The sequence below is a fragment of the Sceloporus occidentalis genome, unplaced genomic scaffold (assembly GCF_023333645.1).
Source record: "Sceloporus occidentalis isolate IW3139 unplaced genomic scaffold, rSceOcc1.0.p SCAF_7, whole genome shotgun sequence".
NCBI classification, from domain to species: Eukaryota; Metazoa; Chordata; class Lepidosauria; order Squamata; family Phrynosomatidae; genus Sceloporus; species Sceloporus occidentalis.
In genome coordinates this window covers 75,973,581-75,998,580 of record NW_028316987.1, presented here as the reverse complement: position 1 = coordinate 75,998,580, position 25,000 = coordinate 75,973,581, and the positions used below count along the sequence as shown (strand labels likewise).

The 25,000-nt window shown below is 40.3% G+C and overlaps 1 protein-coding gene across 2 annotated transcripts in view; it reads right to left on the bottom strand.

Annotated features, from left to right (window-relative positions):
* The window catches only part of GPR158 (G protein-coupled receptor 158), a 146,330-nt gene that overhangs the window by 110,499 nt on the left and 10,831 nt on the right, over positions 1-25,000 (bottom strand). For both annotated transcript variants that reach the window (XM_089533393.1, XM_089533394.1), the window contains exon 2: positions 12,532-12,637. In XM_089533393.1, the coding sequence (XP_089389519.1) occupies positions 12,532-12,637 (106 nt within the window). The remainder of the gene's footprint in view (positions 1-12,531; positions 12,638-25,000) is intronic.

Here is a 25,000-nt window from a genome sequence, read left to right as displayed (position 1 = left end):
GTAATTGCTAATTGTACAAATGGTGTTATTGGGCATGTTCAGATGATGAAATGAAGACTGACGGGTGACACGACTGCACTCATTAAATAGCTAAAGGGCTGTCACAGAGAGTAAGGCACAGGTTTGTTCTTTGCTGTCTTAGAGGACAGATATAGGTTTAATGATTTTAAGTTACAGGAGGGTAGATTTTAATTGAACATTAGAAGGAACTTCTTGATGGTAAGAGCAGTTTGGCAATGGAACCAGTTTATCTAGAGAGGTGGTGGGGTCTCTTTTTCTGGATGTCTTCTAAAAGAGGGTGAATAGCTACCTGCTGACGATGCTCAAACTGGAGTTCCTGCATTAAGTGAGGAGTTACATTAAATGGTCCATGCAGCCCCTTCCAACTCTATGATTTCTAATTTAGCCCTAATATAAACTAAGAGGGTGTACAGACCAGCCATTAAGGCCAACCTGCAGGTGGAATAGGGAAATGACGTCCACGTGACGCATGCCTCCACTCCATTTCCAGGCTGGCATGATGCCGTGCACTGGTGGGTGGTGTCACAGCACTCCTCTAGAAGATGACACAGCACCAAGGAGTGCCAAAAAGCTGTGGCGGCAGCGACTATGGCACTTTTTCCGTAGCGCAGAAAAAAGCTGCTTTTTGCGGCTCCTTTTTGCACCATGGAAAGGTGAGATAGGGGCTGGGGCATGTGGTTGCCATGGACCAAGTCTGGCACTAAAAGGGGCAGTCTGTACAGCCCCTAAATTGATTTTTGATTTCCTCTTCCTGCTTTGACCATGTCCCAGCTTTGCTATGCTGCAAAGAGATTGTGCTTTATTAAAGATATTTTAAACAGTTTTACACCATGCAAAAGAACCTTTGGATGATGAAGAGGAAGAGGAGGAGGAGGAGGACAAGGATGAGAAGATAGAAAGCAACTGCCCACATACCCTGCCTTGGAAAGCAAATAAAGCTCAGTCCTAGTTTTCAGGGTGAAAAGCTCAGGAGCTGCAGACATTCTTATGCATCATTCATGATCTTCTGATTTTTACATCCTGTCACGCTTTTTGGGCCATGCTCTTGAGATCTAAAAACAACCCATGCAGGAGAGAGTTGTACTGGAGTTTATTCTGCATGCAAAACAATTCAAAAAGTACAGCAGATCTGTTCATAGCAGAAACGCCAAGCGTAGATCTAAATGCCTATTCAGGAGGCAGAATTTGATTACTAAATAGTAGAGGACACAAAGGCTTTATTGTGTAATTGTTTTGCTGCTGATACAGGGTTACTTGATGCTTGGATACTGTCTGGGGTAGAATAACAGCAGTTGTGAGGTTCTTCATGAAGTCTTCATCTATATGAAATACAAGGGGGTGGTTGTGGAGAAAATACATATTTTCTAAGAGAAAAGGTGCTTCACAGCCAAGGGATGGAAACATGTTTCCTTCATAGAAAAGGTATTTTCTGCAGATCCCCTCTGATCTTGGAAGCTAAGCAGAGTCAGCCCTGATTACTTTTGGAAGTAGAACGGTGCTGAATACCAAGTGCTGTCAGTAGTGAACTAGAGGAGGGCAAATGTTGTCTCCATTTTTAAAAAGGGTGGGGGGAGAGAACCCAAACAATTACTGCCCAGTTAGCCTGACATCAATACCAGGAAAGATTCTAGAGCAGCTTATTAAACAGACAGTCTGTAAGTATTTAGAAAGAAATGTTATAATCACATAAAGTCAACATGAATTTCTCAAAAACAAGTCATGCCAAACTAAAATTATCTCTCTTTTTTTGATAAAAATTACCAGTTTAGTAGATGAAGGGAATGCTATGGATATAGCATATCTGATTTCAGTAAGGCCTTTGACAAGGTTCCATATTATGGTCTTACAAAAAAGCTAGAAAAATGTGGGCTAGACAATGCTACTGTTGGGTGAACTCATACTTGGTTGACTGGCCAAACCCAAAGGGTGCCCAGCAATGGGCCCAGTTCTATTCAACATCTTTATTAATGATGGACAAAGGAATAGAGGGCATACGTATGAAATGTGCAGATGACACCAAATTAGAAGGGGTTGTTAATACCACAAAGGACCAGATTACATTTCTATTATTATTATTATTATTATTATTATTATTATTATTATTATTCCTTAATGGAAGCAGGGACAAAACTAACAAAATGATTGTAAAAAGGAGGAAAAGTAAGATACTACACTTATGCACAAAAAATGAAATGCACAGATATAGGATGAGTGACACCTGGCTTGACAACAGTACATGTGAAAAGGATCTAGGAGTCCTACTAGACCACACATTGAACATGATTTAACAGTGTGATATCGCAGCTAAAAAAGCCAATGTGATTCTAGGTTGCATCAATAGAAGTACAGTGTGTAGATCGAGGGAAGTAATAGTACCACTCTGTTCTGCTTTGGTCAGGCCTCAACTAGAATACTGTGTCCAGTTCTGAGCATCGTAATTCAAAAAGGATGTTAAGAAGTTGAAGTGCGTCCAGAGGACAGTGACCAAAATGGTGAGAGGTCTGGAAACCATGCCCTATGAAGAGTGACTTAGGGAGCTGGGTAAGTTTAGCCTGGAGAAGAGAAGGTTAAGAGGTGATAGGATTGCTCTTTTTAAATATTTGAAACTATCCCATACAGAAGATGGAGCAAGATTGTTTTCTGAAGCTCCAGAGAACAGAACCTGGAGCAATAGATTCAAACTACTGGAAAAGAGATTCCTGCTAAACATTAGGAAGAACTTCTTGACAGTAAGAGCTGTTCGACAGTGGAACACACCCTTGGAGAGTGGTGGAGTCTCCTTGTTTTTAAACAGAGGTTGGATGTCCATCCGTCAGGGATACTTAATAATAATAATAATAATTATTATTATTATTATTATTTATTTATTTACTTTGATCATGTATTCCTGCATGACAGAGGGTTGGACTTGATGACCCTTGCGGTCTCTTCCAGCTCTATGATTCTATATTTCAGAGGAAGGAACTGGCAAAACTACCTCTGCATATTTCCTGCCTAAGAAAACCCTATGAAATGTATGGAGTCACCATAAGTCAATGGGCAACTAGAAAGTACACACCCATGCACATATATTTCTGTGTCTGCAACACATGAAAAGTGATCATAAAGCCTTGGACATCAGGGAGAATAATAAAAAATTGCTATGCTTTAATTGTATCCCAGTCCTGTGGAAAACATGGAACATAAGTAAATGAAATTATTACCACGCTCAGTATTATTATTATCTCTCATTTTCACAATCAACCAAATGTTAATGGCTAGCATTTTGGACTATGAGTGATCTATCCACAAATTTAGGAATCAGTTAGATATCATTAGGTAATGTGGCATGTTCCAAGTAATGTCACTTTTTGTAATGGTGGTATTGTGATCCTATCTATGGTGATTTCATTCAGATGTCTTGTCAGTTTGTTTGGAGTTGCTCCCAAAGCACCTATTACCACTGGGACCAAATTGTTTTCTTTTCCCAGAGGTGATAGGTTATGAAATTGGTAATCTTAATCATGTCTATTTGTGAGTCTTGATACCTCATAACTTTTTCTGTCTGTTTTTCTTCAGCGCTGCTTTCCCCTGGGATTGCCACATCTGTAATCCAAGCTTTCTTCTTCTTTAACCACAGTTACGTCTAGCATATTACATTCTAATCATTTATAAGACTGCATCTTAAAGTCCCATAAGATTATGATGATGATTACAACAATGTTATTTTGGGAGTTATTCAGGGGATTTAGAGAGATTTTCCTACCTTCTTAATCTTTTTTCTTTCTTTTAATACATTAGTAGTGTTGCTCCCAACTTCTTTTGTGAACTGCATTAACAAAAATGTGTTATAAGTGTTTTAAACAAGGATAATGCATCAGGAATTTTCATTAAGATTTCCAGGTTTGAGTTCTGACTTCTAGCTTACCCAAGTTATTTTGCTGCTTAAAAGCTGGTTTTAAGAGGAACGCATATAACGATATCCTTGAGAACTTGAGCATCTTCCTACCACTGCTCATAATGGTTGGCTTCAGCATATCACTACATTTATTTTCCTTAAAAGTAATTTATCATGCTCTTCCTTCTCTCCACCATTCCACATACAGAAGCCAATTAAAAAGAAGCTGAATTGTTCTTCGGTTCTGGGATGCTATATTAGACAGGACAGAGAGCTCAAAGCAAGCTGCATGGCACAGAACGTATTTGTTTCCGAACCATCTCGACATTATTTTTCATCCCCAATCCAGCCTCTACAACCAGACACAGATGTTTAATTTGTCGAATGGTAGGACCAATGATGTTAATGTTATCACCTGTGGTGCACAAAGTACCTGCATGTTTAGGTGCTACATCAACAGGGACACAAACTATTTTTAAGGGGAGGCAAGGATCTCAACATCTCATTTATCTCGTTCATTTTGCCTACTTGCAGGTACTTGCAGAGTGAGTACAAATAACTTTCCCCATCCATCATCCTCCTAACATTCTTAAATATGAAGACTCTTAGACTCTTTGATCAATTGCCTTCTCCCCGCTATTCCTGTTAGGACATAATTCCACTGATACCCCCAGAGATGTTCCCTTGGCTAGAGACTGATGGATTAGTCTATCAGCATATTGTTATGTTTTCAACCCTTTGCACAGCAGTGAAAGGTTAATTTTACTAGTAACTTTTACTTGTACATTTATTAATATCCCGAGATCCACCAAGCACAATCACATGCAAAAGATGAAGTCTTAAATACTTAAAATTAAAGGACAGAATAAAGACCCTCTCAGCACCTTCAGAGCTGAGCAATTTACATTCAGTAATGACATGGAGGCACACAACAAATGCAACCACAACAAAAAACAGATCCAAGGGAGAACCAGTGTGGTATAGTTGGTTTGAGTGTTGGACTGTGACTGGAGACCAAGGTTCAGCCATGGAAATCTTCTGGGTGATCTTAGGCTAGTTATACTCTGCAGCCTCAGAGGAAAGCAAAGGCAAACCCACTCTGAACAAAGTCTGCTAAAAAAAAAAAAAAACATGACAAGGTTGCTTTAGGGTCACCATGAGTCAGAAACAACTTAAAAGCACACAGTAACAATATCAATCAATTCTGGTTATCTCCAATGGCGTCACTTGGGTTGGCTTCTCTTGGTGCACTACCTCACGGTGTCATCCACCCCCTTGACCTCTTCCCATGCCACACCATAAAGAATCCATGGTAATTTTATATTCATTAGTTTTTGTACTCTTAATTCATAATTTCCATGTATCACTGAATGTAATGGTAATCATTGTGAAATAAACTAGCAAATTATAATTACACCTTTAAAATATAATATCATATGCACAGCCTAAATGTATTTACATGTACATTGTTTCATGTGGTTAAACTGAAAATTTGGTAAGATGTGATGTTTTTAAAGAAAACTTTAAAAGAATATTTTTTTTAAAAAAAATAAACTTGGAGTCTCTCCTTTCTATTTCCACTGAGCCTTGACTCACTCATACCATCTCTTCAGCATTTAAAAGTGATACAGGAGAACACCAAATTCCATTTTTGCCCAAAGGCAGGTGTATTGGAGCTGTGGTGTCACCTGGTGCGATCTGAACCCCTCACACCCCCTAATGACACCTCTGCTTACCTTAAGCTCCCTTCATTCTAGTCATTCTTTTTTTTTTGGGGGGGGGGGTAAATCATTTTGGTTTTGCTATTGTTTTTTTTTTAATGATGTGTAAAAAATCTTTGTGAATCTGTGGATCACCTAGAAAATCCTGATCTACCTTGTGCCATCCTTTTGCTTTGCAGCATGCATTTATCTATGTAAACAGCACTATTTCCTTAGAACTGTATAAATACATGCTATAGCAGTATGGTCACATAAGCATACAAAGAGACACAGTGCCATTCCAACATAACCAATCCCTAGAGACAGAGAGCTTGCACCTCCGAGGTGCTTTTAGCATTCAACCAACCCACAACTAACTACCAATCTCTATCTCTCCCCCTCCATTTCCCAACTGCAAAACTGCTGTTTTTTCTACACATGCACACCTGCTTCCTCTCTAGGGATGGGGAAACTGCCAATATCGCTTTCTCTTACAATCAGTATTTTAAACCTCAAATTCTTTCTGCTCCCAGATATGAAGGAAATGTGCCAATTTTCAGAAATTCTCCAGAAATTGAAAGGAAATTCTTCATCATCCTCACTGGTAAATCCATGGAGAAAACAGTGTTGTACCTCCTTCCTCACAAGTGTTAAAAATGAAGGGGGCAAAAGCATTTTCATGGTTGAAGACACAGGCATGAAAACAGACCAAGTATTAAGTATTTGAAGTTGTTGCTCTTGTGTGCCTCCAGGTTTTTTCCAACTAATGAAGACTTTTAAAGTGAATCACAGGGTTTTCTTGACAAAATTTGTTCAGAGGGTGTTTTTTTAACTTTAATATATTATGATATTATAAGGGTTGTCACTTATAATATCAACCTTGCAGCATTACCAGGGCCCACCTCCTGTGACATCACAAGGGTCACAAGAGACTTATCACATGACAAAAGAAAGCCAAGACACTGTGAGAGAGAAGTGCCTCTCTACATGCCATCAATGCACTTCTGTTCTCTTCCTGAAGGAGACGGTTGCAAAAGCATGTCTTCTGTTGCATGGGAAAAATCAGTTTGGCAAAAGGCATACTTTTATGGACATCTCCCTTTGGAAGGAGAACAGAAGTGTTTCAATGACACACAGAGAGACAATGAGAAAACCACTTCTTGCTGCCTCTCAGCTTTGTTTTGTCATGTGATAAGGCTGCAGATTTCAAGTTTTGACCCTGAAATTCTGGACTTTGAGGATACTGTTGAGAACCAATGCCTCCCTCCAGAGTTGATTTGTTTTTGCTATAGTTAACTATGTTTCTAATGCTTGCTGTTACTCAGACTTTATGCAGAAGGCAATTACAGCTATTTATAGCATTCAGACCTTTCACAAGTAAAAGGCTTTTGCTTGGGTTTCTTTGCTTTACTTTGATCTTGACTGGAGTCATCAGATGCAGGATTATTTTTGTTGCTTGAGACCTGTTGGCATTGTTACATTTTTTGAAGCTAATTATTTGATGTAACTGCCATGCTTCCATTTTATGGAATCCTAGCATTTGCAGTTTCATGAATGACCTGGAGCTCTTTGTATTCAGACACTAAAGCTCTCCAGTGGCAAAATCTCAGTGCCAAAACAAACTATAGATCCTAGAATTCTGTAGGATGGAGCCATAATAGAGTAGGTATTTTGTTGCTATAACTGTGTCACATGGATACTACTAGGTGACACTTCTAGCAGTTTTACAGTATTGTGGAATGACTGGATCAGGAGTGATCACTCTATTTAGAGTTCCTTATGGTATGCCAAGACAGGAGAGTCGATCTATTGTTTATTGCTAGAATGCTTATAAGATGGGGTAAAGATGACACAGGTACAGTCAACCCTCCATATTCACAGATTCTGCATCCACAGATTCTACCATCCACTTCTTGAAAATATTCACACCAAAAAATCTGATAAGTGGTATAGAAATGTACTTGCTGTTGCTATTGCTATCCTAAAATCAATCTTTGAATTTACCATTTGATATAAGGGACACCATTTTACTAGCCCATTGTTTATAATGGGACTTGAGCATCCACAGGAAGTGGGTAGGACCTTGAACTAAACACTAGCGGATACCAAGGACCCACTGTTTTCCATCTCACGAAATGATGGGATATCTTAAAGTAGATTCACTATCTAGTTGACACTGTAAACACCATCCTTCACTGAATGAAACCTACGGTAATAGGTTTAGGTTCTTTAGTTAGCTGAGCTATGACTTTATTAGCGGAATTGGAGATACAGCTGTTATTATTGGTCAGTGTTTATGTTCCTTCCTTCCCAGAATATTTCTTCTCATTATATTCCCACTACAGGGAGCAATTGGAGTTTTATGTTCTAAATCTGCAAAATAAGCACCCAAAGGAAGAGTTAGTCCTTATGGATAATTTTAATTCTCGATTGGTAATTGAAGCAAGATATCATCTTTAATTAACTTGGGTCAATAGTGTTGGGTGACGATCAAAGAATAACTACTCAGAATTCAAAGAGCAGTAATGTGAACAGAGCTGGATTGCAACTCTGCAGTTAGTAACTAGATTAAATGCAAGTTTGCTTAATGGTAGCATGAAAAGGGATTTAGATGGTGAATTCACATACACGATGGGACTAATCAGGGCTAGTGTTGTGGATTTCATGATTATAATACCCTCTGGAGCAAGACATTTTAAAATAGGAAGCAGGCGAATCACCTGATAAAGCCCATCAGCCCTTACGTTGTTGGGTTTTTGTGTGTAAAAAAACAAACATACCAGCTGCCTAATCAGCAACATTCTGAAATACAGTAAATCCATTGCAAACCACTGCAGGGAAATGGTCAGTTAATATTGCAGATACATTGGAATCAATGATAATGAGGAAACATGTCATTCAGCAGAGTGGTCTGGAGTCCTTGGAAGACAGTATATTCCAGTATGGCAAGAGTTGTGCTCTTGTCTAATTTCTTGGGTGCCCATCCCCTTCATCTGTTTTTCAGACCCCTAGTTTTGAATGGATTGTATATAGTATATTATGCAATATAATCGGTAGGAAAAGAAACTAAATGCACTACAGTCAATGGGAGAGTCAAACAATATTATATCCAGTCATTAGTATCATATTAATTAAAATCTTTTCAGATAAGGCTAGGGTTCATTTATATGTAAATATAAATATAATAATAATTAAGTAAGTGGGGAGATTTTATTTGCTAATAATGAATTTGTAGTTAATGATTTGGGCTGCATCTACACTGCAGAATTAATGCCGTTTGACACTCCTTTAACTGCCATGGGTCAATGCTATGGAATACTAGGATTTGTAGTTTTGTGAGCTATCTAGCCATCTTTGTCAGAGCTCTGGTCTCACAACAAACTACAATTCCCAGGATGGAGCCATGACAGTTAAAGCAATGTCAAACTGCATTAAATCTGCTGTATGCCAGCAATTTCAATTTCTAAAAATGAACTGATCAATTGAGTGGGAGGGATTTTATTGTGTGGGGAAGCTTTGTTACTAATGAAATATAAATATAAATAATAAAATATAAATATAAATATAAAGGTAGTCTATCTGGATCCAGACAGACAGACAAACAGACAGACAGACAGACAGTGGTTTGAGCATTGGACTATAACTCTGGAGACTAGGTTTCACATTCCCAGCTTGGCCACTGAAATCTACTGGGTGACCTTGGATAAGTCACACTCTCTCAGACTCAGAGGATGGAAATGACAAATCTCTTGTTAAGAAACTTGCCAAGAAAACTCCATGACAGAGTCACCTTAGAGTTGCCAGAAGTGGGAAAAGAACTTGAAGGCAAACCATACACACACATTTGAATCTAGCTTTTGTATTTTTTCTATTTTATGGGAGTACACTGAGATCCACTCTTTCTCCTTAATCCACACCTCATGAGCATGCAGGCTTCAAGGATTTGTCCAACCTGAAAAGTGGTCCTTGGCCACATGGATGTTGCCCACCCTGACATAAAAAAAAACCAACCCTTTTCCTGGCCATCTAAGGCAAGCAGAACCATTTCCTCCAGGCCAACAAAAACAAGTCACATAAAGGATAACATAACGATAAATGCAAGATGACTAAGGACATTATATGCTCACAATGACAACTTATGGCCAAGAACAGAAATAGGTAGCTTTGCAGATGTTGTTGGACCACCTTTTACATCATTCCTCACCTCTGGTTCTGATGGCAGTCTAGCCAAGTCTGAGAAGAGACACATACCTCATTCTGGTCAAGATGATACAAAAAGGGAGAAGGGATGGCTTAATGAAGTGGTCCTTTGGTAACCAAGAAAAGTGTACAAGAACTATCTTTTGACAATGTTTGGGCAAAACCTATGCAAACTAGAAACATCTACCACTGTCCTGATCTTCAGTATTCTTCTTTATCTGACCTCCTGGGATGGCAACTGGGCTTGAAGCCAAATCAACAATTTTAGCAACTCTCATCCTTCCTTACAGAGGGCATAATGGTGTACATGAACTCTGATTTTTTACAAAACCTCAGTATTCACAAAGTTTAGTATTTCTTGCTTTGTTCTCTCCTCTCCCTCCCCCACCATCTTGCTTATGTTTAAAAGCTGGGCTCTATCTGAAGCATATAAAGCTATCCAGAAAGCAAACAGATAAAACAAAGTGTTGGTACACATCCGAGTCAAAGTAGGACTTACCATGAGATCCCCACTCATTCTATACACTCAGAACAGTTCCCTCTGTAATATTTTTAATGCTGCAGTTACATCTTTACCAAGATATTAGTAACATAAAATACAGTGAAGCTTCCTCACATGTAAACATGCATGAAATCAGGTTTAAGGATGTGAAAATGTCTTGGTTCTCATTTTCATTCAACTTGTCAGAATCTCACCCACATTCTGTCCAAGTTATAGGCTACTACCTAAGAGTAAGCCTCATTACATGCAGTGAGACTTACTTCTGAAGAGATCTATATCATACTGCATTGTAAATGTATATTAAACATGTGTTTGCCTCATTCACATGTAAAACAGTTTTTGAACGGAGCTACTGTTTTTTTTAAATTACTTAAGAGAAGAAAGTAAAATTGTATCTTTATCCAACTGTGCATTTGTATATTTCCTATTAGACAATCTCCCCATTACGCAAGTACAAAATAATGAGAAGCATTAGAGTTTAGAATTAATGCAACTTTTCTGAGTAATGAGGAGCAATGTTACTTTGGAAAATAATGTAATGCTGACTCATATCACTGAAATGTTTAGTTCAATGAGTATTGCTCAGTTGCTACTTCAAAACATTATTTGTGGAGCCACTAAGGGGATTTGTGGGTATATTGGAGCATTTTTTAAATGTTTTTTAAAGAAAAATTAACAAATTAACTAACCATTATTCATTACATTCATTACTCATAAGTAACAAGCAACAAATTACTTTTGTAATAATAATCCTAACCCAACACACTAGCTATTGCAATAATGTTTTCAAGCCCTGAACTACAATTTCTTGCTTTTAAGCATTTCTTTCTACACATCAATGGCGGGTTACAAACCGCCATAAAGTACACGCTCTGCACGTACTAGGGTTAGGAAGGGCCGTATTAGAGTTAGGAAGGTTCTTACCTTCCTCATGGCCCTTCCTCCCAGTACGCGCGGAGTGCGTCGTAAATGGTGGCGCCCATCCACATGGGCGTCGCCATTTTGATGTCTTGGACGCTGTGGCGCCACTTCCGCATTTTGAAAAGGAGCGCCATTTCGGCACTCCTTTTTCGCTGAGCGGGGAAGCCTCGTGGTCTGGCCACTGGGGCTTCCCTACGCAGCGAATGGCAGGGCCGTTTGTAACTCACCAATATCAATGAAAAAAGGTGAGTGGGAGCCAGTTTCATGAAGAAGAAGAAAAAATCCTTTCCTTCAAACTCACAGTTTCAAAGAGATGAGAACTTTCAATTTAGGATTAATATACTGGTCCCTTTCACTCTACCCAACTATTTCACTATGATCCTACTTTAACTGCCATTTCCCCACCCAATGGAGTTTTGGGATGCGCAGTTTAAGGGAAGAGATTTAAAATTCTCAGCCAGTGCTATAATTGGGCTGTGTAGAAAGGCCTGAGGTTCCACCACTAGTCTAGTTGCCTTTTGTTTATAGACTGGGGGAGCTCCATTTTGTTCCTCACTTAAAATAGCAAAATATCTTCTGCCAAAATGTATACTTCAAACTACTTATACTTCATTTTCTTGTCTAGCTTGTAAAATCTGTGATATACAGATATATGCTGCTAATATTCATGGTGGCAGTCCCATAAGATGATAAAAAGATAATGGGTAGTTATTTCTTTTCTTTTCAGCTTCCCAAGAAAACCTAATAACTCTCTTAGTAGCTCATAAAATGATGTGTGAATATTAAATTTGGAAGGCTTTTTTTAATGAAGGCATAATCTTCATTCTGGTTGAAAACCAAGATACAGTCAAGAAACAAATGAGGCCCTGGTTTTGGGGTGTGAGGTGATGATTTAGGGCCTACTCTCTTTTCAAGACTGTCTTTTTTTGTCTTTCATTCCCTTGCATGTTTTGCAAGGACAGAAAGAAATGCAAGTGTGGCTGTACATGAATGTGTCTTGGTGCATGTTTAAGAAAAAAACCTATTGCAGCGTCCATCTCCACAGTGGAAAACTCACTCCATTTAGGACAACAGCCTTCTACAGCTGGATTGTACACTAGTAGTTATCCATCATGGTGTCATTTTTCTCCAGTGTTCAATGTCAAATGGAACCTTGTAGACTATGATGTGTGGAAACTTCCTTCCCATTCAGGAGGCAGGGAAATGAGATAAGACCTAGTATGTATGGTAGAAAACAACAAATACATAACATGATGGAGTGCTGAGCAAAATCCATCCCCTTCTAAGGTTTCATCCCTCTGTTTCCTTACCTCAGTGCTATTTAAATGGCATGTGTGAGTTCCTGAAAACCAGCCTTCATTAGAACATTGGTCAATGTCCACTTTCTGCAGGTTTATGTCCACTTTTACGACACCCCTAGAAGAAGTAGAAGGGGGAAAATACCATTAATTTGCTTAAGGACATCAAGACTTTTTTTCTTCCTGTGACAAATATTGGGAGAAAACAACAACCAAGAGCTCAGTCTCAACTGCATTTATGAGACAGTATGATCAGAGAAATATCTCATTAAATTGTTCTGGTTATCAGTGCCAAAATTGTTCTCATTATGGGTGCCAAGAACAGAAAGGATATGTTTTACCTGGCTGCTCTAGATTAGCAAATTGGTGCAACTAGTATTCTAAAGCTTTGTATAGTTCTCAACAGCTTCTCTACACCCACTCTTCTAACAGACATTAGCCCAGTTCAAGATATATACTACTTGCCCTATTTTGTCTCTCCATTTTCTCCAGCAGAATAAGATTCTTATTCACTTGGAGAATTTTCTGAGTCATTCTGAGATCATGTGTTGTTTTGAGAGAGCAGAATCATTCATTTTGGTTTACTATTGGCAGGAGTAAACCATGTTACAGAACAGACTGTTTCAGGCACTTTTCACATGCCATAGAATAATACCATCTGTATTATACCATGCAATGTTACTCATGACTTAGGCAGTTGATCAGAACTTGGAATAATTACTTTTGTAGGACTGCTTTCAGAATAGTAATTGTGCTGGTGAACCAATGTAGTGTAGTGGTATGAGTACTGGACTAGGACTCTGCAAAACCAGGATTCAGTCCCCACATAGCCTTGAGCAAGTTGCATGCTCTCATTTTAAAGCTTGTATTTGAACAGTAGGCAGAGTGGTGGAGCAGTGGCATCCCCTGGTTTCACCCTGTGGTGACTGCCAGGGGAGCAGTGGTGGCCAAAAGGACACATTCACCTTTCTCTTTCACCATAGCAGGAGTCTCTTCCTCAGGAGGAAGCTGCTGCTGCAATGAAACGTGGAGGAGCACACTTGCCCCTTCTCACCCTGCAGTGAGAGGAGGATTTGACTGGGTGTCACCCCTCTTCTGAAGGCTACACCACCTGTACCGTCATAATGATGCCACTGTGGTGGAACACATTATTTAGAGGCATAACAACCTGGTTTTTTAATGGATCAGATAATAGTTGAGGGCACAGATCTTTGCTGACCCCCAGAGCACTACTACCTGACAGAGTCAACAATACTGAGTTAGATGGATGAATGGTGTTACTTGTATATGGCAGCTTTTTATGAACTGGTTGCCTACATGCTTCCAGGATCATCTGAGAATGCCTTTGAAAACTTCATGGCTCTGGCCCCATATATCTCAGAGACTGTGAGTCTTCTTCAATCTAGTACTCACCCTCTAGAATACACCTCCATTAGCTCCAGCCAACAAAGCTAATGGGAGTTGAAAGTCCAAAATGTCTGGAGCACATTACACTAGGGAAGGCTGTTCTAACTCATGTTTACTTGGGTCATTTAAACACACCTCACTTCATACAACATGAGAGCTAAAGTAGTTAGAAGCCAGGCTAAGGAATAATCTACCCAAGGAATTACCTCTCCTTGATTGCTTGTATAGGAAGGACTTCACTGCTTTGTCTTAAGACTTGTTGAGAGCCTATGCAGTGTGTTGATTAGGTGTTGAATGGAAAAGTCCCAGTACAATTCCCCATTGTCTTATGAAGGTCACCAGGTAACCATTGCACTCCTTCCCCCCCCCCCCCTTCAATTCAGTTTTTCAAACTGACCGTGCAGGATTGTTGTGAGGAAACAAAGAGAATAGAGCCATAGACTTTAATGGAGGAATGGCAGAATATAAATCTAACAAATAAATGAAAGAATTAAGCCTTTCTTTCTGGACTGCCATTTTATCATCTGTGCATATATTTAACTTAATCCACCAAAGCTAGTTTTTAAAAGCTGTTTCAAGCTTTTGAGTGAGGCAGCCTAGAAATGTTCAAAATTAAATAAAGTTTTGCTTGCACAAGGGCTCTGCTGAAATGAACACAAAGTAAATTGATGCAATGATTGGCAGACTATAACCTACTTATTTGAATTGTAAGAGTCTAGGCTAGGCTTCCCCACTGGAGTGAAAAGACATTGTACAAGAGTTATATTTTGCATGTGATTTTGCTTGTATTGCAGTCATTTCAGCCAAACCTCAGCATGACCCTTTTTTGGCTTGAACGACCTGCATCTGTCTCCCCCACTCTCCCATTCTAATGGCCTATACCAAAAGTGACAGCTGGTCAAAACAGATTGCTAAATGCTGCTCATGCTGCAGGTTCCCAGAAGAGTCATGTTTGATGATCCAGAGATCTCCAAACTCCCATAGTATTCACCCATGAATTACAAAATAATATTCATGAATTTGTATATGAAAATGAGTTCATTTATTTGTTATATTTGTTAGCTGTGTTGTCAATTTCTAGTCTCTAAACAACAAAGAAAGCAGAATATTAAAATGTTTAAAACAATTATAATACAGAAATGAATTATAAGATAGAAGTCCAAACAAATACCAGTAAAAGTCAATTGGTCTACAATCTTACATAAACTTCCCTGGAACTAACTCCCACTGAATGCAAAGAGACTCACTTCAGACTAGTACTCTTGTTGCTAAATCATGAAAAATTGCATTGCAAATTTACATTTAAAAGAATCAACACATAATAGTAATAAAATGATGTTAACATAATGTTAAAATGGCTTAGAAGAGTAGAGTATCTTAGTGCATACCTTCCAACATTTTACAGATGAAACCTAGGATGCTATGGCCAAACAACATCAGAGTGTGGTCAAGATGGCAAAGGTTATTGAGGAAGACGTTAGAACAGACATGGTAGTAGAGGCTACCACAGTTTGCTTTTGCCTAAGTCTACTGGGAAATGCAAGATTCTACCCTTCCTCTCCCCTTGATAAATTAATTAAATACAGTGTACTTTGAGTGCTTTGGACTCAGTTTGCAGGAACTGACGTCAGCTGAGGACTAAGAGAGAAAGCAGGAAGAGGAGAGGGAAAAAAAAATCAAGGGCCTTTTAAATGTACCTGAAAAGGAGGGATGAAATTGGAACAGTTGAATGGTGTCATGCCTCCCCTTGAGAGTCCAGCTTTAGAAGATGAAACAAACCTCCCTGTCATACCCTGCCCCCCAACTTGAGAATTCAGCTTCAGAAAACAAAACAGACCTACTGCAGTTGTGACCACCTCCAGCTCAGTCTGACAGCCATCTGAATTCTACAGAGGAGCAGGAGATAGGAGAGATAGCTCCAAGCTTCAGGAGAGCAAGGCTTTGGTGTTTGGCATAAACCCATTCCCTTCCCCGCAGGCAAAGTCAGAGGCTGCACACACACACACACAGCTGAGAAATGCCCTTTTGCAATACAATCTGCTACTTGTGCCCAGTACAGACAGGTATTTTGCAGCATCCTCGCCGCGAACTAGGGCTAGACGAGGCTGTGCATTTACATGCCCAGCAGCCCTAGTTCGTGAGGAGACCGCCATCATTGCTTGCCCCCATCTTCATGGGCTGTGCCATGATGGCATGAGCATGGCGCATCACCCAAACTGTGCTGGCCAGAAGTGACGCGGTTGTGGGATCACGTTTGGCAGCTTCTTTTTGCGCCTGAGAGGGAGCGCATCGTTGCCGCACCTTTTGGTTGCTGCGGCAACAATGTGGGGCAAAAACAGGTAGCACGGAGCTGCTCGTTTGTTAAGCCCCTTGGGTGGAAGAGAGTCAGTGAGCAACCAGGGGCCCTTGCTGGAAACAAGCTTGGTTTCTCTCTCAGCCTGTGTCTACTGTGAGATCTGACCTTGTAATTTATGACTCTGAACTGTTTCTTGACTCTAATATCTTGCTGCTCCTATGTCTACTCTACTTTGATTTACAACTCCTATCCCTGGACTATCATCGACACAGGGCTACTGCACTCCTCCTTCAACTTTGTCCAGCTTACCTCCATTGCTGCAAACTAAGTTGAAGTGGGAAAGTACTTTACACTCAGTTAACTCAGCAGAGGAGGAGGGAAAAGGAGGGGGCAGAATCTTGCCCTCTCCAGTAGACTCAGGCAAATGCAAACTGCTGCAGCCTCTCCTAGCTTGTGTGTGTTCTTCCTCATTAACAACTTTAGCTATCTTGGCCATGCTCTGATGTTGCTTGGCTACATGGGTCCCCATTCTCATCTGTGAAATGTTGGAGGGTATTTTAGAACTTTAATAGCTGAAGGAAGTGAAGTTATTCCAGCACTGAAACATTTGTTCACATCTGCAGTCCAAGCTGCCATTCAGGCTACAGGACTGATTTATTTGATGTGACTGATAGGATGGATTCACCCACAAAGCATTCACATAAACAACTAGCTGAGGTGAAAAAGGAAGGTTCCAATGTGAATCTGCATTTTACCTTGCAGTTTTCTGATTTTGTGCATTAGAGAAAGAGAGTGGGGGGACTGTTAAAATACATATCAGCCTACTCCTGATTCTTTGTGACTGGGCAGATTTTTTAAAAAAAATCAACATGAATAATCTATTTGCTAAACTAAGCAAAGGGGGGAGCTCAATTAGTTGTAACTGTCCTGATAAGGACATAGAAGATTAACCACAAGATAAGTAAAATTTGGTTTGTCAGCAGCATCAGAGAAGCCTGACATTCATCCAAGTTGACAGGACTGCTTAGCAGAATTCAAGCCTCCATGACTGTTTAATAAAATAAACAGTGGTAACTATAGAACAGTCTGACAATCATATAACACATTTTCCCCCATTGAAAGAGAATTCCTTGATGCCTATAAAATTCCATTTTCTGGCATTATTTTACAATGCCAATACAAAGCACTACAATTTTAATACTTTTTAAATATCTTTTTTTAAAGAAAGAAAAAGAAGATCTCTACATAAGATCACATCATACACATAATTTTCTTTTTTAAAAAAGGAACAGCAACAAAAATAGTAATTCCAGTACTGAATGTCTATGATAAATTCTACTTCCTCCTAATTTATCATTAACTAGATTATATCTTAATCTATTATTATCATTATTATTCTTTTGTTACTCCATTATATCTTTGAGAGAGCAGTCACCATTCAACTCCAAGCAGTCTTGGAAGAAACTGATTTTCTAGATCCATTTCAAACTGGATTTAGGGCGGGCTACGGAGTTGAGACGACCTTGGTCGCCTTAGTCGATGATCTCTGTCTGGGCACCGACAGGGGAAGTGTGACCCTGCTGGTGCTCTTGGACCTCTATCAGCCTTCGATACCATTGACCACAGTATCCTTCTGGAATGCCTGAGAGAGTTGGGAATTGGAGGCTCTGCTTTGCAGTGGTTCCGGTCCTCCCTCTCATGCAGATTCCAGATGGTGTTGCCTGGGGAAAGTTGTTAGTCCAGGAGGGAACTCAGGTCAGGTGTCCCTCAAGACGCGATTCTGTCCCCAAGGCTGTTCAACATTTACATGAAGCCGCTGGGTGAGATCATCCGGAGACATGGGGCAGGGTGTTATCAGTACGCTGATGACACCCAAATATATTTCTCTATGTCTCAGACTAATGCAGTGACTAAGGATGGCATCTCTCCTCTGAATGCCTGTCTTAATGTGGTAATGGACTGGATGAGGGAAAACAAACTCAAGTTGAATCCAGGTAAGACGGAAGTACTTGCTATAGGGACCCCCAATCCGGGAATGGAGTTATGCCAGCTACTTCTGGATGGGGTCACACTTCCCCTTAAGGACTCTGTTTGCAGTTTGGGGGTGCTCCTAGACTCGTCTCTCCATCTGACGGCTCAGGTGGACGTGATGGTCAGGAGCACTTGCTATCACCTTTGGCAGATTCGCCAGCTGCACCCCTTCCTGGAGCGGGAAGACCTTGAAACACTGGTACATGCACTGGTAACCTCTCAGTTCGACTTCTGTAATGCGCTCTACATGGGGCTACCTTTGTGTCAAGTTTGGAAACTTCAGTTGGTAAAGAATATGGCAGCCAAGCTGGTTACTGGCACACCTAGATCTGCCCACATCACACCAATTTTAAAATCCCTTCACTGGCTGCCTATTAGTTTCCGGGCAAGATACAAAGTGTTGGTTTTAACCTTTAAAGACCTACATGGCTTGGGTCCTGACTTCTTGCGAGAGCGCCTTCTCCCATATCATCCTCCCCGCACTCTTCGTTCCGCTGGGAAGAATCTGCTTCAACTGAAGAGGACTAGACTTTCTGCAGTGACCCAGTGATCCTTTTCAACAGCCACTCCTAGACTCTGGAACAACCTGCCGGACGAGATCCGTCAGATTACCACCTTGGAAACCTTTAAGAAAGCTATTAAGATGGATCTCTTCCGGCAGGCCTTTCCAGACTAGAACATTCTTGTTGACCTGCCTCCCCCTCCCTCTTTTTTTGCCCCCATTATCTTCCATCTTTATCTTTTACTCTACCTGGACTCTGCTTGAAATTTTTTTACTTCATTTTAATTTTTATTGTATACTAATGTTTTTTTAAAAAAAACTTTCTTCTTGGTTTAATCTCTTTTTAGTGTTCAATTATGTTTTTATGACGGGGAGAAGGATGGGGATCTTGGAATTTTTAATGCATTTCTCTTTTAACTGTATCTTGTTTTATTGCTGTAATCCGCTTGGATTCCTCAAGATTAAGCAGAATACAATTATTATTATTATTATTATTATTATCATCTATTTTTCTCTTTGTCATGTAATCTGTATGTTCCACCTCTAATGATTGAACTTCATCTCATCTTAATAACAATTCAATAAATACTAAATAACCAGTGTACATAGGTTAAAAAGTTGCAGTATCAAAAGACACAGTCCTGTAATCTTACAGCAGGTGATGAACGGTCGGGAATAAAATGGGGTGTGCACCTATGGTGCCCGCCCGCAGTTGCCCACAGGGTGTACTGTCATTCAGGCCAATGGGGCTTGAATATGAGTGATTCTCCATTTTTGTGGGGATGTGTGTCCAGAATGGATCCCCCCCCCCCGGCAAAAACAGAGGGGCAACTGTATATGCACACACACAAACATACATCCAGGGCTTTCTCACTTGAAAGCTACAGATACAAAAGCATCCTTGTCACTTATAAAGTAACCATGTGGAACCAACATGTAAGGAGGGGAGTGTGATTATCCTAACTTCTCTGACTCAGTTCTGTCTCACACAAACACACAAAAACAACAAGGGCTTTAGTCATCTGAAGAATGCTTCTTTCTATTCAAACTCTTGAGGAGAGTGAAGGAACTTAACATACTTAATGACTGCATGTTGTGGTGGTGGTGGGCCTTCAAGTCATTTCTGACTTATGGTGACCCTAGGCTTAGGAGAAACCTATCATGGGGTTTTCATATATCTACACTGTAGAAATAATGCAGCTGGCAAAATTAGTCTAGAGAAGGTTTGCCATTGCCTTCCCCTATTTCTGAGAGAGTGTGACTTGCCCAAGGTCACCCAGAAGGATCCATGGCCAAGTTGAGAATCAAATGCTGATCTCCAGAGTCACAGTCCAACACTTAAACCACTATACCATGCTGGCTCTTTGTTTTGTTAGTATGTGTTGGCATGTGACACAACCACTATGCCACACTGACTCCATAGGACTAGAGAAAGAAGGTGCTTGTAGAGGGGATGATGATTATGATGATTCAGACTCATTCAGTGGATTTTACTAGAGATCCAAATGATGTCTTCCATTTGTAACCCCCCTCCCCATGTTCTCCTACGGTTTCCTTTATTTTATTTTTTTAAAAAAAACAACTACAAATAATCTGTTATAGTGGCAAAAACAAAAGGGCTGCACCATGTCCTTTGCATTGGTCCCCAGTATTAAGAAATCTGCCCCCACCCATGAATTTTTCCTTCACTCTCCAGATTGCTAATGTTCACAGCAAATCATTCATACCTAGAGCTCTTATATTTGTTGGGTTTGCATTCCCTTGCTAAATTTGCTTGCCTCTTTGGTTTGAATATCTAAACTGTATTTCTAAATGCTCGGCTGTATTTTTAAGTTACTGCAATAATAGAAATTTGTGGACTGAAGGAAAATTTGTTGCATGGGGACAAAAGTCTTATTTGGGGATGCAATATCCTCCTTTTTCTCCCACCTCCGCAGCTAGAGACCTGGCTAAGAGCTATCTGGAAGCACCTCCTGTATTTGCAAGAGGTACTGTCTATGACATTTCTATGCAAGAGTCAAATATATACAAAATAAGCATGATGGCTATTCACACCAGCAGGAACTGATGATAACAATACATTTGTTCAGCATGGCTAGGCAAATTGCATTATCCAATTACAGATGTTGTGAAGGCCATTGTGCTTATCTTGTGTATATTGAAGGTTTTTATAGAAATGTCCCAGACTGAGCTTCTTGCATTCCACAGCATGTTGCCCCACTACTAACATTATTTTCCCCTCTGTGTAGCTGTGTGTAGCTGTGTGTCTGCCATAGAGAACAACACTTCATGTGACCAATGAAGAAGGCTCAGGTCCATAATAGCTTCTGTCATAATAAATCAATTTGTCTCTTATAGTATTGCAGGACTTCCTATGGCGTTGCTATAACAGATTAACCTTTTAGAATGGGGGTGTACCTTTAATTCTGCCAAGGTGTTAATGGCTATTATATATATAAACTGCTTCTACAGTAATTCTATTGATGGCTTAAGTATATTTTAATTTTTATGTGTCTTTAGTAATGAGAGCTTTTATCTGCATCTGAATTTTCTTTAGTCTTTTCTGACAGAGTGTTGGTGTCTCACAAATGTACAAATCCCAGAATTCTGTAGGATGAAGCCATGACAGTTAAAGTGGTGTCAAACTGCATTATTTCTACAGTGTAGATGCACCCTATGTTAAATGCCAAAGGCAAGGTAAAGTGGGAAGCAAGGGCATAGTGGTAAGTGACTGGTCCTGGTCCTGGTGTTGAACTCTCCAGGATTCCTTCTAATTCTAGAGAATGTTTTATTAGACTCTTAAAAAGAGGTGGAGAACTTCTACAGGGCTGGAAAATACTTTTGAAAGTAAGGCTCAAGGACTGTGTGCCCAAGGGATGTGGCTTAAAAAATGTGGCAGAGCTTAAATGTATAGTTGCTCCATCCATAAAGCCTCATAATCCTTGGGAGGAACTATTAATTTACAGTATTTGTTTGTTTGCTACAGAGGAGGTTTGTCTTTGCCTTTCCACTGCATATATTTGTCTGCAATTCAACAGGGCTGTCAAACCTGTAGATTCCATCCAGTTATGCCAAAGAAACACACTCTTATAATTATTTTTATTTTTTTTCCGATAAAAGTCAACAGGAGGCACAAACCTTCAGATTTTCTAATCTGAACAATTTTATTACTTGAGTTGAAGCCAAATGACATAATCTTAGCCCAAAGATAAGTTAAACTCTTTTGGACATACCAATTAGTGTCTAAACCATCCTTGCTCTACAGCTATGCCAGCATTTTAAAGAGGAATTTGTATAGTTTGTGAAACCTCTTAATTGCACTGGTTTTCTTTTAAAAGCATTTTAGAAAGAAGTTTTGAGGCTTAGCTTCATCTAAGGATGCTCATTCACCCATAATTGCCTGGAAAGAAATCTCATTGAAATGAGTGGGACATACAGTAGTTTATTTCCAACTCATCATGAAAAATCATAGAATCATAGAGTTGGAAGAGACCACAATGGCCATCGAGTCCAGCCCCCTGTCATGCAGGAATACACAGCCAAAGCATTCCCAACAGATGGCCCATTCAACCTCTCCAAAGAAGGGGACTCCACCACAGTCCAAGGCAGCATATTCCACTGTCAAATAGCAATTACTATGTAGAGATTCTTTGTAAATATTAGGTGGAATCCCCTTTTCTGTAGTTCTGTGTCCTAGTTTCAGGAGCAGCAGAAAATAAGCTTTGCTCCATCCTCAATATGACATCCCTTTAAATATTTAAACATAGCTATCATGTAACTTCTTAACCTTCTCTTCCCCAGGCTAAACAAACCCAGCTCCCTAAGATGCTCCTCATAGAGCATAGCTTCCAGACCTTTCACCAGGTTTCCAGACCTTTTGGTCGCCCTCCTCTGGAGGCCAAGCTTGGTGATATCCCTCTTGATCTTTTGTAAAGTTAATGAGTCTTGATCATTGATTCAAGAGGCCAACTAAGCCCAAAATAATTTGCATAAAATTAGGAATAGCTCAAAACAATACTGAGCTGCTTATAAAAAGTAATTATTCTCTGTGGCTCCCCTTCCCTTCCTCTTGCAAACTAAGCTCATAGAAAACAGCTAAGCTCATAGAAAACAGAGAAAACCATGGGTGTCCTGACATTTTGACTGTATGAGCCCCATCTCTACTACCTCACTGGATTTGTTGTTATGTGCCATCAAGTCATTTCCAACTTATGCCAACTCTAAGATGACCCTACCACCTTCTTGGCAAGTTTCTTCAGAATGGGTTTGCCATTGCCAATCCTCTGAGGCTGAGAGTATGACTTGCCCAAGGTCACTCAGTAGGTTTACATGGCCAAGTCAGGATTTGAACCCTGGTCTCCAGACATAGTCCAATGCTCAAACCATTATACCAAGATGGCTCATAGCTACCTCATTGGTGGACTCATTTATATACTTTGTTTGGGAGTATGAATTTCTCCATGGGTCCATAACTCATCTTGATCCCAACAGTTATGGTAAAACAGGACAGAAATGGAGTGAAAGTCTACTTTCATATTAATAAGTGTTCATTTGGTGCTCTGAGATCAGCATGCCTATGTGAACCAATTCAGGGGCAATGCCAGTGCAAAAATGCAAACTCCAGTCTGTTCACATGCAACATACCATGAGATAGAATATGACCTGGATAATCACTGTATTACAGCAATGTGAAGAATATATCAATGGCATGTATTCTTACCTCTCTTTGCAGTTATTTCACTAATAAAAACACTGTTCTCTTTCTCGCACACCCAGAACTGAACAGATGTCCTGCTACTGTTTTCCGGCATGCATTTTGAAAAGGACAACAGCTTTTGCTAAAAATAAATGTAATTGAAAAGGCAGAATACAGCAATGTGGGCATATGAATTAGGATTCACCTGCAGAGGGGAATCCTCTGTGGACCTCTTGAAGCTGTTTGCAGTAGTTAGATCTGAAATCTATCTTGTCAATGAGATTATGATGGTTCCTAATATGCCTTCAGATATATGGCATGGATCACAGCATATCTGGGGATTTCCTAGTAATTTAATCAAAAGAGCTCGTTAAATAGTCTTTTCTCGCTCCAGCTCCTGCTCAGCTAAATCCTGCCAACAGAGGAAATGTGGCACAGGAGGAAGGCTTCAATCTGCAAAAATGTGGTGGATTTTTTAGGCGGAAAGGCATTTGGGCCCTCTCACATGACACAAATAAAGCACTAAGGTGCGTTACAGACTGCCGGATTGTGGCGGTCTGCTGCCGCCACCACTTGCACCGTCCAGGAGCTGCAGCCTTTAAACGGCGCGGCTCCCAGACGCTGCTGAGAAGGAGCGCGGAAATTGCGCTCCTTCTCAGGCCCCGGAAGAGGCGCCGCAAAGCGCAAAGGGCGCATTTGCGGCGTCATTTCCAGGGCGACACATGCGGACGCAATGCATCCAGCACGTAAAGATGGCGGCGCCCATGTGTATAGGGCGCCACCATCTTTATGCCCCCGTCACGTGCTAGGGGTGAGGCCGTTATGGACGCTAGGTCCTCGGCCAACCCCTAGCACGTGACGGGGGCATATTAAAGGCCCGTCTATAACGCGCCTATGATTCCACTTTACCATCCATAGTTTTTTTCTTATGGAATCCTGGGATCTTTAGTTTCACAAGGTATTTAGAAACCTCTGCTAGTGCCCCACAGAACTATAAATCCCAGGAGGATACAACCATGGCACTTAAAGCTGAATCGATTTTATAACTGCGTACAGTGAAAGGGGCCAAAGATTGGGAGTCCATTTTTTCTGTCTCCTCCACAAAAGTAAATACTCTGAATTTTTTGTTTCTCAATACCCAGAATTTTTTTCCCAATAGAACCATTTCCAGGCACAGCTTTACCTTGCCTCAGTCACAGAATTTTACAGGTGGTCCAGTCAAGAACAATTATTTTTCTGTTCTACACTCTTCTGTTACCCAATTACACAGAATCCCAAAGGCCATGCTGGCTGGTGGATTTTAAGAACTGTACTTTTAAAAAAAATCTTTTGCAAGGTTGTTGTTGTTAACTGCCCTCAAGCTGGTTCTGACTCATGGCAACCCTGTGGAAGAGACATCTCCAAGACCTCTGTCCTCCACTGATCTGCTTAGGCCCTGTAGATTCTGGCCCGTGACCCACCCCCACCCCCACCCCCCCCCCGGATTGAGTTCAGTTATCTGGTATATGGTCTTCCTCTTTTTCTACTGTTTTCTACCTTCCCTATTGCC